This window comes from Temnothorax nylanderi, unplaced genomic scaffold (genome assembly GCF_030848795.1).
Source record: "Temnothorax nylanderi isolate EJ_2023f unplaced genomic scaffold, tnyl_v1.0 TNYL_tig0109_pilon, whole genome shotgun sequence".
NCBI classification, from domain to species: Eukaryota; Metazoa; Arthropoda; class Insecta; order Hymenoptera; family Formicidae; genus Temnothorax; species Temnothorax nylanderi.
Genome location: NW_027249171.1, coordinates 571,398 through 588,138, shown reverse-complemented (window position 1 = coordinate 588,138; position 16,741 = coordinate 571,398). Strand labels below are relative to the sequence as shown.

Here is a 16,741-nt window from a genome sequence, read left to right as displayed (position 1 = left end):
GTTTTTGTGTGCTTTATCAAGTACAGTGTGGTACTTTTTAAAATTCAATATGGCGGTCAAAATATGGCGCTTCATATGAGTTAAAAACACAAATTATATGATTAAATTGTTGTTTCTAATGGAAAAAAGAGGATACATAGCTTGTGAGTAGATAGCACTAAGATTTGGATGTGTCTAAAAAAAATGGCGGATTTAATATGGCGGACAAAAAAACCAAACTTTGACCAAAATTTATGAAACTCAGTATTTGGCGGTTTTTGAGGTCGCTGATTACGAATCCGTTCATGATTTTTTAAAATTCAAAATGGCGGATCAAATACGGTAAATAAAAAACAAAATTGTTGACGAAATATGTGAAACTTAGTATTTGGAAAGTTCTCTGCGGTAACAGGGTTGAGACTGTCTTCAAATGTAGGTTATGAAGCACGCATTACTTTTTTAAAATTTTTTTTTAAATTTTTTATTAATTTTTTTACTTTTTTGAATTCTTTTTGATTTTTAAAGGCCATAGCCGGGTTTGTATGGGAAATCTGCCCCCGCGGCTTTTTCGATTTGCACTTGGGGGATCGATTTGACATTAAATAAAAATAATTCAGCTAAACTTTTAGCTCTTTATCTCAAACAATTTTCGAGATTTTCAAAAAAACCACTTTTTTCGATTTTATTTTTTTTTCAATAGTAAAATTCAAAATTAATGAATGGTGATTTTTTTTCTAATTCTTAGGAGTAAAAGGGATGAAAAAACACTTTCATTATGAATCTCAGGTGGAAAGCCGATTTTTAAGAACAGAAATAAAACTATAATCATTTTTTTTACCGTGTTATTTAAAAGTGTCCACCGCCAAACTTTGTCAGAAAATGTCTTCTATACTCCTTTACACTCAGGAATTTTTTCATTTTTTTTTGAAGTGGTGGAACATTATGAAAAAAAATAAAAACTAATTTTTTTTCAAAATTTTGCGTTTGAACGCATTAAAACTCTTATACTGCTAGAGAAATATATAGAAAATAATTTTTCAACTGAAAAAACACAACTTACTTACAAAAATATTTAAAAAATTAAGAAATGCATTACTTCAAAAAATAAAGGACATTAAAAATTTTTGAATTGACGTTAAAAATTTTCTTTTTCACGCAAAAATTCATAGAAATAAAAAAATATAATGTTTCTGTACTATTGGCAATAATTTTATACCGTTAATAAATAAAAATGAAAATTCTTATTTGATAAGTTATACTATATTATTTATTTTTAACAATACGTATCATCAATTATTTACATTCAATGAAATGATTTCACATTAGATATATATAAAAAAGACTGTTTTGAATAACGTCGGTTAGTCTTCGTCACTGTCTTCATTCACTACAGCATTAACTTTTTCATTTATAAACAGACGACTCAATATTTCGGCAGGTCTTATTATTTTAGCCAAATATCGAGCGTAAGAAAGATAATATATGATAGCTGCAATGTGAGAGCAGCACCCTACAGTACGCCTACCATTAGCACAATCACAACAATATCGACTAATCCCAGAGATCTTATTCTTATCTGGCTGATAATCAACAAAACAACGGTATGTTTTTGAGTTAATATACCGAGACCTTACTTGTAGTTTAATAATATTAGGTGTTATTTTCACATACTGAAGTGTTATTGTTCCGTCTTCATTCATCATCTCAGCTAAGTAAGACACAGCTTGAGACATTCGACAAGATTTGAAGATTTTTTTTACGGGGTCATATCAATATATTTATATACACTAAAAAGGTTTCTGATATTATAAAATGCGTTTTGTAACACAGTTTTATCGTGATAGTAAGAGAAAAGTGGAACAGATTTTTTTAATAAGTGTGACATCCTGCGAGTATTCTACGCTCTTCAAAAAACATACTGCACTACAATTTCAGGTCGACAAAGTTTATACAATAATCCTGCGTCTTTTTCAACGAACTTCATAAAAGCATTCAATAAGAGTTATTATTCGTAAGTTACTTGAAAATTTCTTTTGATTGTTACAATATAAATATATTTATATATGCAGATATATTTATAACAAGCATTTATCAATGGTAGTTTATAGATGATTATATATAATCATTTTATTTTTTCAAAAGCTGTCGAGTAAAAATTGAAATGATTAATTCCATATTTTAACTTTTCAATGCTTGACATGAGACATTTCAACGAACTTCATAAAAGCATTCAATAAGAGTTATTATTCGTAAGTTACTTGAAAATTGTTCTCGATAAATGACGATTAACTTGTATCTCTTATCAAATTGATGTTGTATAAATCTTAACGAATTGATTGTTACAATATAAATATATTTATATATGCAGATATATTTATAACAAGCATTTATCAATGTTAGTTTATAGATGATTATATATAATCATTTGATTGTAATACAAGAATGGTATAAAAACGTTATCGAAAGACACGGCCCTCTGTCTCACGTAAGGCAGGGCCAAGTTATAATATATATTGACTAAATCATTTCAATTTTAATTAGACAGCTTTCGAAAAATTATAGATCATAATTTATCAATGCTTTAGTATCTAAGTTAACAGTTATTTTACAATATATGTTGACTATTTATATATATTTATATATAATCTTTTTTACCGGTTATTGAAAAGAGCGAAATATCAGTTTGATCGTAATCGTATGGTATAAAAACGGTATGAAGAGACACGGCACTCTGTCTCACGTCAAGAAGTGACAAGTTATAATATATATGGAATAAATCAATTCACTTTTGATTCTACATCTTTTGAAAAAATCAAAATTTAAATTTAACAGTGCTTTAGTAACGAAGTTAACAATTCCTTTTTAATACATATTGAATATTTATATATAATTATATATATTCTTTTTTTAGTGAATACTGAAAAGTGCAAAATTTAAGTTTTATCGTAATCGTAACGTATAAAAACGTATCAAGAGACACGGCAATATGTCTGACGTTAAAGCATGGCAAAGTTATAAGATATATGGAATGAATTATTTCAATTTTGATTCTACAGCTTGTGTAAAAATATACATCCTAACTTATCAATGATGAACAGTGCACATTTAAAATATATTGACTATATATGGTGACATATGTTTATAAATATTTACATATATATAATATCGTTATATATGTTTAAAAATGACTATACATACATATATATATATATATATATATATATATAATCATATAGAGACAAAATTAAAATCATTTTAAAATCATTTTAAAGCTTAAGAAGTCCCATTATCAAATTTAGATTAGTAAAAAAAATTGAATTTAATTTAAAGTTTTTATTTATTAATTATATATTATAATATAAAATTTTATATATAATTTCATAGATATATTTATATATAATTAGATAAAATTATATTGTGTCAATTTATAAATATAAAAAATTATTTTAAAATTATTTTAAAGCTTAAGAAGTCCCATTATCAAATTTAGATTAGTAAAAAAATTTGAATTTAATTTAAAATTTTTATTTATTAATTATATATTATAATATAAAATTTTATATATAATTTCATAGATATATTTATATATAATTAGATAAAATTATATTGTGTCAATTTATAAATATAATTATATCTAATTATATACGATTATATATAATTTGTTTTCAATGGTTTATAAAAAAAAGGATGATATTATTAAATGCGTATTGTTTAAAGTTCAAAGAAATTGCTAATATTATTTAAAAAGTGTGCTATCCTGAGTGCCTCATTCAAACTTCATCAAGCATTGTGCACACTATCTCCGAGTTTATAGAGTACCTTCACATATTATTAAAAATTTAACATACTGGCAAACATTCTGCAGTTCATTTATCCTCCGAGTATCCTGCGAGCATTCTGGGCATCCTTCATCGAGCACAGTTACAGAAAAAAAACAAAATTTAATTGTCCTAAGCGTAAGTTTCTTAAAATCAAAAATTATCTCTGCGAGTCTTCAGTTTCCTTTTTCAATCGAATTGAGGATCAAAATCGTAAAACTTTAATTCAATACATATATATATATATATATATATATATATATATATATACATATATAATACGTTAAAAACTTCATACTAACGCTAAAAAAATTGTAAAAACAAATTTTTGGAAACATTACGTAAAACTTTTTTTTTATATAAATATATATACATATATAATACGGTAAAAAAATTTATACTAACGCGAAAAAAATTAAAAAAAGAAATTTTTGAAAACATTCAACGAGTTAGTTAAGATTGAAAATTACTTTAAGAACCGACAAAAGTCCAAGAAACAGCTTGGGAGGAACGAGAGTAATATAAAAAGGACTGCTATGTCATCAGCTGAAAGAGTACGCGAACATAGGAAACGTCAAAAGTCTGTTCGCCAAGATGCATTTAACCCGAATTCGACTCAAAAGGAGATTGATTTATCTAGTTCGAATTTAGAGCCACAACCTTCTACTTCAAATTTTCAAATTGAGTCAAATAACCAAGAACAGATGGAGATTGATGTCATTGAATCACAAGAGTACCTACATTAGGCCAGAAAATTATCGAGAAATTTATATCAAGGCAACTAATGAATTTGAGAAATTGTTTTTGAAGAACGAGTTTGGACACGTATGTGATGTGTGTGACCGGATATGGTATAAACAAGATTTATCTAAAATTAATCAGAGACATATAGATATTCTAGAACAAGACTTCATCGAGGAGCGTGATCGTGTAAAAGACTTTAAAATTTGTTCGACATGTAGACAGTCATTGTCATTTGGGAAAATTCCTCCGCTGAGTAAATCAAATGGCTACAAATATCCAGAACATCCGCAAAATTTACCGCCGTTGGATCTAATTACAGAGCGTCTCATATCACCAAGACTACCGTTTATGCAAATACGTCGACTACGGTACGAAACCGGTACCTACAAAATAATAGGACAGGTTATTAATGTTCCGGTAGAAGTCGACAACATGGTTAAGCAGTTACCACGACAACTTGACGATGATTACGTAATTAATATTAATATATTGTAAAAAAACATATTATACATAAATCGTCGTATTTGAGCGGACAAGTGAAGAAACGAATTGTTAAGGAATGGCTTCGTTACATGGTAACAACACCTTTGTATAAACAATACAAAATTTGTTATAATGAACGAGATATGAACAATATCGATAATGTACAGCGACCAAGTACGAGTAAAGCATGTGACAGCGGGACTGATGACGACACATTAGAAATGATCGATAGTGATAATGATAAAGAATTATTGTTGGGACATTAACACACAATGATATAGAACGAAAGTAAATACTTAGACATTGCACCAGGACCACGGTGTAAGAAAGGAAGGTGATGCCACGGCCTATCTCTCTACTGTGAGAGCTTGACGCACTTACTGAGGAGTTTCCACAAAAATCCGCCAGCAGCGCTAGCAGCACGTAGGCCACACAGACATTAGGTATTTGTGGGTATGCACCACGAACGGCACGAACAGTTCACGTTCACACCGTGATCCAACGTCCAACCAGTACAGATGGTACAGGTCACTAACCTCGTTTGTAGATCGTGTTTTCCGTTAATTATTGAATTTTTTATTCAAACAAAATGGGTCGAAGATGTGCAGTTTTGCATTGTAAAAGTGGCCATCGACGTCATAAACACGAAAAAATTACTATTTTTTCAGTGCCCAAAAATAATATTCAAGTGTGGTCGGAAAGGCTAGGTTGTGTTTTGAATGAAAAATCCTGTGTTTGTGAAAAACATTTCAATCAAAATGATATAAAATCGGAAAAAATTATCGCTGAAGATGGGAAAATTATTTTTCAAGTGAGTTTCTTTAAATGTATCATTCAAATAAATCTTCAGAAACTGTTATAAACCAATACTCAGTATCATATATGCATGGTTTTAGCAACGCTTTTTAAAGAAATCACTTATCAAAGGAGCAATGCCAATTCTGAATTTTGACGAGCCTCCGATGAAATTAGCCAAAATTGATACAAGTGCAGTAATAGAAGAATCTCAGGACCCGACAGAAGAATTACAAAGCATATCAAAATTTTCAACTCTCCCTACAAATTTAACAGTCAGAATACAAAATCACAATCAGATACCAATGAATCTGCCATTGACACTGAAAAAGATACGCCAGTAACCAGTAATAGCGAATTACATTTAATTACATCGAATAAAGTTGTTAAATCAACCATTAATCTTTGCAACGCAATTGACAAAAACGATCTACATGGCTCTAAATCTCTCTTTCAACAAATATGTGCCAATGAAATCCACATTAACCAACCTGGGGCAAAATGGAACTTTCACAAATCATTGGAACCTCCAATACTAGTCTTTTCAGAATTAGAACTTGCATCAACACCGACGCGTGGGGAGAACAAAGTTCTAGTTTATACTAAAAAGGTGAGGTCTGAATTTTTGTCATAAACAAAAATATCTTTAATTAAAACAATTTAATTTTTTCAATAGGTAATCTTGATCAACTTCATGTAAAAGTATTCATAGACCAAAAGAATATTGTCGAACGTGTAAGTGATCTCAAATGTCAAGAGGATTTGGAAAATTTATTAATAGAAGTAGATAAGATGATAGTATGTTCTGGTGGCCCGAAAGTAGCAACATTTAAGAAAATACATCCTCAGTGTGCATATAAAGATGAAAATAACAAATGGAGACATAACTATTGTCCAATTGTTGTAACGAAGGGCAGTGTATGTCAGTACTGTGTATCTTTACACAAAATATTTGCACAGCATATTGATCGCCAACGTACTTCTAAAAAACGACTTGTCTTATCACCAACGACAAAAAACAAAGTACCATTACTTTACAAAAGAGCTCGAGTGCGAGCTCGAAAGCTAACAAGAAAAGAAACAAAAATCAAGCAAATAACAGAATATATAGAGGAATTGCAGAAAAAAATGGATAAAATTGAAACTGAAAGTTTGGAGAAAAAAATTGAAAAACTGAATCTACCAGAACCACAAGTAAGCGGATAAATTTGTGTTTCGATTATTTACGAAATCATTAAATATAATTGTAAATATAATTGTTCGTAAAGAATTTTCAATGTTAATGAATTGTAAATATTCAAAATTTCTTTTAATTACTTAACCTCAAGATACTTCTGCGTCTCCAGATGTAAAATGATTTTAAAAAATTTGATATATTTCATAATGAGAATTATTTTAATTCGAAAAGTAATGGTTATTTTATTAAACAAATATTATATGTATCAAGGCAGTAAGAAATATACGTCTTATTAAATTGTACATTTGATTAATTATACATCTTATTAAATTGTACATTTTATTAATTATACACCTTATTAAAATATATACATCTTATTAAAGTAATATAAACTTTTTTATATTTAATATTAGACAATAAAACAATATATTGTAATCACTGCTGGGTTTCCATGAATCACTTCCTATATGCCATCGTATAAATTTCTTTAGCATGGTTTTTTGCATGGTTTTTTATTGTTCAATATTTCATCACATTTTCCTTTATTTCATTAAAAATTTATTCTTGCATGCCACTTGTATTGTGCCGCTTTCTTCTTTTTTTTTTAGATTGTATTGATTAGAGAATGCATTTCAACTGCACGAAAAAAATCTTCTACAAATAATAGATACAGTAACGAATGGATGCTAACGTGTTTACTCTTACACATTCGGAGTACGGCAACGTACAACATGCTTAGAGAAAATAAAATTCTTCCACTACCTTCTAAGTCAACTATCTGCAGATACCTTCGTAGTTCTAATACAGGGTGTGGTTTTGATGAGAAGTTTTTTACTTTATTTAAAATAAAATTGGGAAAACTTCCAGAAGATGCTCGACATGGAATTTTAACATTTGACGAGATACAACTGAGAGCGAGTCTTGAAGTCAACGTAAAAAATATGAAATTCGATGGTTTGATTGATTTTGGCACGGAAAATTGTCCTGCAGGTGTTTCGAATGCTATGGTACAAGCCGATCATGCTTTAGTATTCATGTTTTCATCGGTAAAGCATGCATTCCATCAACCTATCGGAATGTTTGCATGTAAAGGTGCAACATCCGGAGATGCATTGGCCGGATTGGTATTAAAAGCGATCGTTGAAGTTGAAAAAGCTGGTGGAAAAGTTCATGGTATAATCTGTGATGGGGCGTCAACTAATAGAAAGCTATGGACTAAGTTAGGCATAAGTGGAAAGCTGAAGATAAATGAAAAAGAAGGGACAGTTACACCTCCAAAATACTTTTTTCAAAATTCTGTCGACGATTCTCGAGTTGTGTATGCTTTTTCGGATGCTCCTCATCTTATAAAGTGTATACGGAATAATCTTTTTAATAAAAAAAAATTTAAGGTATTCATTACTATCATAAATTTTTCTCTAATATTTTTTTTAATATTTCCAGAGATGTTCCAATATTTTTTTTATTTATTTCTCAGATAAATGGACAAAAAGTTGAGTGGAGATTCTATCAAAATTTATTTAAGGAGGATTAAAAACTTCCTGCAAATCTCAGACTTTGTCCCAAGCTAACAGAAAACCATATTAACCCTACAAATACCGCGAAAATGCGGGTATCTTTTGCAACTCAAGTACATTTGATTTTTCATTAAGACTGTTTTATCAGTATGTGCTGCATTATTCTATGGCTTCAATTAAAATTCCTCCTATCTATTAGGTTTTCAGTAACGCTGTTGGTGATGGTTTAAAAAGCTATCTTGTTAGAAACCACCCTGACTTTATTGGCTGTGAAGCCACTATTTCATTTACGAAAAGAATAAATCAGCTTTTTGATGCCTTAAATCGAAAATTCTCGAAAGAAGGTATAAAAATTGGTAGCTCAGATTTAAAGGTACTTATTTTTCTACGTTATCTCAATTCTATGATACGTAAATTGATTCTATAGAGAAATAAGCTAGGAATGTATTATATAATTAGGTGCTACGTGAAACCATTATCTGGCTCAATGAATGGGAAAAAGAATTGACAGCAACTATTACTTCTATTCATTTCCTGTCGCATCAAACAGCAGAAGGTTTACGCGTGACATTGCATTCGACTATTGCGTTGACAGAATATTTACTGACTACATGTAATTTCAAATACGTTTTAACAGCAAAGTTGAATCAAGACTGCTTAGAAGTAAGCACTTTTTTTCAAATAAATTCCTTCGGTCTTTTAAACATTTTGTTTCAATAAAAATTTTTTCAGAGATTTTTCGGCATAATCAGACAAGCTAATAGTCAAAATGACCATCCGACTTTACCAACATTTATGCAATTATATCATTTATTATCAATTTATAAAATTTTGAGACCTCCAAAATTTGGAAATTGTCACTTTTTGTCACATGAAAAAGAAAATCAACCAAAAATAACAATGGAAGAATTCAAGGCTGTTTTTTCATCGACGAAGACCTCTTTTCATGAAATGCACGTTAAAAATTTGAAAAAAAAATTGGATGATTTAATTATGTATACAGATTGGAAATGTGACGATATAATTGACAATGATTACGCAATGGCTGACATAGTAGATTGCATAATTTACTATATAACAGGATTTATCTGCAAAAAAATGTTGAAAAAAAACAGTTTGTGAAAACTGTCGTAAAGCTTTTGCATATGATAGTGACAATGGTATAAGACAGCTTTCAGAAGCACATCTCGTTAATATAAGAACTCGAGGAAAACTTATTCATCCAAACATAAAAATATTTCGATTATTTAGAGAAATTGAAAATGTTTTTGCGAAAAACATTACCAATTCGAATGTTTATCAAAAAACGCTAAACGATTTAATCGAGAATGATTTTTTTTGTTTTCAAATGGAATTTCCTTGTAATGAGCATAAAAGTGACATTTTATCATATTGCATTCATTATTACATAACTCTTCGAATGCGACAATTTGCAAAACAAGAAAACCGTATAACTAAAAAAGTTTCTCGAGAAAGAAAGAAATTATCGAGATTATGTACAAATTAATTTAATACTGACAATACTGTTATGGTATGAATATTTTATAGCTAAATTTTATGTCGTTGGAATAAAATATTTTGTTTTTAAACTGATGTTTGTTTGTTTTAAATTTTAAAGCTTTGTTGCTTTATAAAGTATTTTTTTAATGCTTCAGTTTAAATCATTTATGGTTACGTATACAAGCACAGACGTGGCCTACGTGCCGCTAGCGCCTCCTCGCGAGAAGGACTAGAAGTTCCTCAATAAGGGCGTCAGCGTACAGAAAGCCGTGGCATCACCTTTCTTACACCGTGACCAGGACAAAACAAAATGCCTTTGAGCGTCATTTATGATAAGTATGCAGAAGAATTATCATTTCCTGCAATATATTACGGACATCCAAGAATCTATAAAGAGGGTATTAGAGTTACAACGTTCAGCATGGCCAATAGCGAAATTAGACGAAGAGACAGACGCGGTGTGACTCCACAGCATATACTTTATATGGCTGTAAAAATTTTACGATTGAGAGTAAAGGAGGGATTGCATTCAACTTTCAAAGTTCGCGCCGCTGCAGAGAACATTACTCGACGAATGATCGAAGATAAAACATTCATCGATGAGTGCGTGGAGAAAAATCTCGCATTTCTAAAGTCCATACCAAATTCAATGCAATATTGGAATACACGTAAAAAAGATTTGTTTGCTATGATTAGACAAATCGGCAAACCAACAATGTTTCTGACAATTAGTGCCAATGAGATACGCTGGCCTCACCTTTTTAAGATACTGTATAAACTAAGTAGAGAAGGTAATGGTGTAGAACTTAACGACCCAATGAATGAATTACGAGCGTTACAACGAGCTAGTCTCGTAAACGAAGATCCTGTAACATGCTGCATATATTTTAACAAAACTGTCAATGTAATTATGCGCATCATATCATCCCAAAAGCTGTATAATCCTTTTGGAAAGTATCGAGTTGTAGACTACTTTAAACGCATAGAGTTTCAAAATCGAGGCAGTTCACACGCTCACGTCTTGGTATGGTTAGACAACGATCCAAAAGAAGTTCTAACAGAGAATATGCCCAAAACCATCGAACTCATTACAGACTTGTGCTCAGTGTCAGCCACAGATTTGCCAGAAACATACGCTAATCAAGTGCACAAACATACGTTCACGTGTTACAAGAAAAATGATAATAAGTGTCGCTTCAATATACCATATTGGCCTATGGATCGAATTCGTATCTTACTACCAATCACTAAAAACGATGGTCGCAGAGATGAGTTGAAAAAGAGAGCTACCAAATTATATCAGAAAATTAACGAGAAATCTTACAATACACTCGATGATTTTCTTGTGGATAACAATATGACAATGAAATACTACTTGGACGTGATCAGGGCTTCAATACGCAAAGCAACAGTTGTCTATAAAAGAAACATGAACGAATTGTGGACAAACACTTTCAATCCATGGATAGCTAATGTGCTTAACTCAAACCTGGACTTGCAGTTCATTATTGACGAATACTCGTGCGCAGCATATGTTGTGGAGTATATGAATAAGAGCAATCGTGGAGTGAGCAATCTACATAAACAACTAATTGAATTACAGACAGAACATCCCGATCAAGATTTTATTGGATTAATGAAGAAAGTAGGCATCAATTTATTGAATACAGTGGAGATGTCTTGCCAGGAGGCAGCTTGGTACTTGTTGAGACAACCCATGTCTGAAGCAAGTAGAGAGGTGATCTTTGTTCCTACTATGTGGGCAAGCGAACGCGTCAAATCATACAAGAAGAAACAGATGGATATGGAAGAGTTAGACGATGATTCGACAGACGTTTGGACTTTGAATGTGTTACAGAAGTACGAACAACGACCGAGGCAATTGGAGGATGTTTGTTTGGCAGACTTTGCTGCATGGTATATAATAAGAAATAACAATACAGATTATAGAAGGCGACAACATGCTAGAATCTTGCGTTACAGCAATTATGACATGGCTGAAAAAATGTCCGAATACAAACGAGAGATGGTTACGTTGTTTGTCCCATTTAGATGTGAACACATTGAAATTACTGATCATATGAAGTATCTGCAGCTGTTTGATGAACATCGTGAAGCTATTATGACAAAGTTTGCAGAATATAAACAGGTTGACATAGATAAATATATCGAAGAGTATAATAGATTATTTGAGGAACTACAGAATGAGTGTGATGAGATTGACGCCAGACAAGAACTGGTTGTACAAACGATGGCCACTACCGATGCCAATAACGATGATATTAACAGCATTAATTTTGGGAATTTGACGGCAGTTGTGCGACAGCGCACTAACGTTTTGACCACACAGGAGTTTTGTGAGAAGATGCGCATGACCAATCCAGAACAACGAGACTTCCTGCTTACGTTGCTGAATGCATTAATAAATGGAGAAAAAACCGTGCAAGTGTTTTTTACTGGTGTTGCAGGCAGTGGAAAAACATTCACTCTGAACTTGGCTAAAGAAGTGACAAATAGATTTGCTCAAACACACACTACAAGAACAAATGCGTACGTGGCATGTGCTTCAACAGGTAAGGCAGCAGTAGCGATAGGAGGAACGACCGTACATTCTGCTTTCAGGATAGGAATATCAAGACGAATTAACGCAGGATTGTCGAGAGAGACAATACAAACGTATCGCAACGCATTTGCGGGTGTCAGAGTTGTAATCATTGACGAAGTTAGCATGATAGGTGCAGATGTACTTGATAAGATACACAGTAGAATGGGCGACATCACGGGAAACTTTGATGATCCATTCGGCGGAATGAATGTCATCTTCTGTGGTGATCTAAGACAACTTCCACCCGTAAATGCTACACCAATTTTCAAACCACTAAGAAATTCTCTAAACAGTGCTGCTCTTTGGCAGTTGCTTAACTTCTATGCTTTAACAAGAGTTATGAGACAAAGCGATCTAGTGTTTTCCACAATACTCACCAAGATTGGTAACGGAGAAAGATTGACAGATGATGTCATGAGACAAAGTTGTTGGAGAGTCGTTTCAGAACAGTAGAATGGTGTAACGAGCATGTCCCAGGTGCCATACGACTATACCATCGCAATTGCGAGGTTGACAAATATAATGTTGAAGTAATAGAATCGACGTATATTAGCGAATGCAACGATATAATTCAAGGTTATTGTAGCGACCAGGAGTTGGATAGTGCAAAGAAGAAGCTGTACAAATTGAGTGTCACTGAGTGCGGTGGATTGCCATACATGTTAAAACTATGCGTAAACAAGCCATTTATGGTAAATAGTAATATTGACGTAGAAGATGGAACATAGTGAATGGCACAATTGGCGAACTAAAATATTTGGAATACGACGAAGAAGACGAGACGAAACTAAACAGAGTGTGGCTTAAATTCGAAAACAATGACATTGGAGCGAAGTTGAGAATAAAATCTAGACCGTTGGTTGTTAGCAAATCAGGGGTGTTGTCTAATGATTGAACTCCAATAACAAAGAGACATGCAACCATCTCCATTACAACAAAAATTAAATGTAAACGAATACAATTTCCGTTGTCACCGGCATGCGCAATGACTATCCACAAATCACAAGGAGGAACATTTAACGAAATCGTTTACAACTATCACAAGAGTCAGGACCAACAGCTCGCGTATGTCGCTCTATCGCGAGTTACATCTATCAACGGATTGTATCTGACGAACAATACAGACGATTATAAATTTTACCATTATAAAGGAAATAACTCGCCAAAGATAATAGAGCTCAGGAACGAATTGCAACGTTTGGGAAACTATAAACTCACAACTGTTTGCGAGAAAGCTAAACAATTTTTATGTAATGCTATTAATTCAGTAATGAGCTATAATGTTCAGAGTTTGAGAGCACACAGTGCTGATTTAGAAAGAGACACTATTTTACAGAACATCGAGTTGCTAGTTTTGAATGAAACCTGGTTGAACAAAGATGAACGAGTGAACATTGAAGGTTTCAAATGGATAACCCAGTACAAACGTAAAGATGTGAGAGCAGGCGGTGTTGCAATATACGAGAAAAACGAAGCCCAAACGATGGCAAGGCCTCATAGACTAATGAGAGTTGATGGCGAAAATGAATTACGATTATCGGATCCAGACAAATACGGAGACATATGCGCAATAGAGGCGAAAATTGACAATAAAAAATGTTTATTGGTGTCTGTTTACATAAATCCAAATACCTCAATGGAAAACATAATAGATTTTATTTCACGAAATTTACTTGCTTATTGCTCCGATGTTTGTAAATTAGGTTCAATATTAGAAAATAAAGATTACAATGATACACCCATCATATTAGCTGGTGATTTTAATTTGGACGTGTCCAAGCGAGAAAACGAAAAATTCTTAGAGTCTATGCGCAACAAATTTGGTTTGCATTTATTATCAAACAAATCATCTACAACAATGGGAGAATCTTGCATTGACATGGTGTTCACGAGACATGTAGATAACTTAAGTTGCTATAGATATATTTCTTACTTCTCTTATCACAAACCAATAATAGCAATAATTACTTAAAACGATGATAATACGCATTCAAGTTCTAATAGTATTAATTTGGAATCAGCATTAATATGAATTTAAAATACTATGTTTGAAAAATGTTCAGAGAATGATTTAAAAACGCATTTTTATGGTAAACTTTCGAGGTTCAAAGGCATGGCTTCACGACAAGTCATTGTGACTCATTGGCAACATTATAAACAAACTATTAATGACACAAATGCTTCTTTTAGTTTTGAGTTTCACATTATCAACGTAAGAACAATTTAGAGAAATGTAAATTAAGAAATACAAGAATTTTTGAAGAACTTAACCGTTTTTATTTTCTCGATTGCAATGTAAAATCTGAATCGGATATAACGTGAGAGGCTACCTCGAATTTTGTCGGCGGTACGTGAGGAGGCGAGAAGTACTGCGGCAGAACATCGGCCAAAGACGTCTTCTCAAGGAAGTTTTGAAAGAAGACTGCCTCGCCCACGGTTTTTTGAACTGTGGTTTTTCCCGTGGGACATAGAGCGAATGCTGGGGCAGGGACTTGGGAAGTCTGTTTAGACGTTGGGTCCACATAAGTTTCTCCCCCCCCCCCCTTGTCCGAAGATTTGGCGGAACGAAAGTTATGATACGTACTCTCAAAAAAGGAAAAGAAAATTTTGACATCAAGAATCTGAGATTCTCCTGTGAGTTTGAACAACGAGTATCCTGCGAGAATTAAATAAGTTTCCTTATTCGAGCATAATACACGTTTTTCGAAAATTACTGAGAGTATACTACGCTTTCTGCCATTGATCTTCTTCGAACATCTTGCGATTTATGTTTGATTTCTCTAAGCATCGAATACTTTATATAGATTGGCGAAATTTGCAACAAATTGGGGAGGACTGGAATATCGCAATGAGTTCCTATATCTTTAGTTCCCCTTTGAAATGTAAGTAAAATTAATATAGACGAAAAATATAACAATATTTGAAGTTTCGAAAAATATCGTTTTTCAGATATTGATTGATATGTTAACTGTGAGACAGCTATAACGAGAAAAGAACAAACGATCATACAATTCTTGCAAAAAAAAACATCATAAAGTGTACAGCGAGTTTGGACAAAGATTAACATGCGAGCATTCTGTAAGCTTTATTATTCGAGTAGCGTGGGCATTTTAACTTAAATTATATGAGTATCTTATGCTTTCTGACATAAAAGTAAATATAGAAAAACATTTATTGTTTTATTTTTTTAAAATAAATTTATGTTTGAAAAAATCAAACAGGCACAGTAACAACTGTGCCGCAAACACGTAGAACTACGTCTACTGCACAGTATGGGCACAGCAACAACTGTGCCGCAAGCAACACGTAGAACTACGTCAACTGTCACTGATGATGATTGACGTGATCAAGGAAGGCCAAGGCCCACACCGGGCTGTAGCGCCGAGTTCATCATCAGTGACAGTTGACGTAGTTCTACGTTGTTGCTTAAAAAATAAACAAAAACAAAAAACAAACAAACAAACAAAACAAAAAACAAACAAAAACAAACAAAAAAACAAACAAAAACAAAAACAAAAAACAAAAAAAGGGCACAGTAACAACTGTGTCGCAAGCAACACGTAGAACTGTCAACTGTCACTGATTATGAACTCGGCGCTACAGCCCGGTGTGGGCCTTGGCCTTCCTTGATCACGTCAATCATCATCAGTGACAGTTGACGTAGTTCTACGTGTTGCTTGCGGCACAGTTCAAATAAATTTTTTTTTAGGGGGGGAAAGTTTAATTAAAGATAAAGAAAATATTTATTTGAAAGAAAAACATCGATATTATGGACAGGTGCAATTAGGAATGGCAGTGCTCAATTTAAAGTCAACTTCGTTTGTGATATATTCTACTTTGGATAAAAATTTATTTATTCTAAGGGTGAATCGAAATGAAATATTTCTTACCACAATGTTAAAAGAATTAAAAAAAGTATACTATGGCATTATGTTGCATGAAATCTATTTAAGAACTGAAAGTTCAATAAAAGATGCTAGTGAAAACATTGAGTCATAGGATTATAAAAGAGTTGAAAGTTATAAGATATAGAAATGATTACAAAATTATATAAAAGATTACATACAAAAGTTTTCAGAAATAGAAAAGGGTTAAAAGTTATAAGATCTAGAAAGTCATTAGA

The 16,741-nt window shown here is 32.2% G+C and overlaps 2 protein-coding genes across 2 annotated transcripts in view; both read left to right on the top strand.

Annotated features, from left to right (window-relative positions):
* Positions 1–16,741, top strand: part of LOC139775993 (TOX high mobility group box family member 4) — a 95,599-nt gene that overhangs the window by 12,924 nt on the left and 65,934 nt on the right. The window lies entirely within an intron of this gene.
* LOC139775948 (uncharacterized) lies at positions 12,308–16,421 on the top strand. Its single transcript, XM_071712327.1, has 2 exons — positions 12,308–15,876; positions 16,283–16,421. Exon 1 carries the CDS (start codon positions 13,604–13,606, stop codon positions 14,588–14,590), a length of 987 nt encoding a protein of 328 aa, XP_071568428.1. The 5' UTR covers positions 12,308–13,603; the 3' UTR covers positions 14,591–15,876; positions 16,283–16,421.

Coding starts and splice junctions, on each gene's coding strand:
- LOC139775948 (XM_071712327.1), top strand. CDS start 13,604: ATGACTATCCACAAATCACAAGGAGGAACATTTAACGAAATCGTTTAC.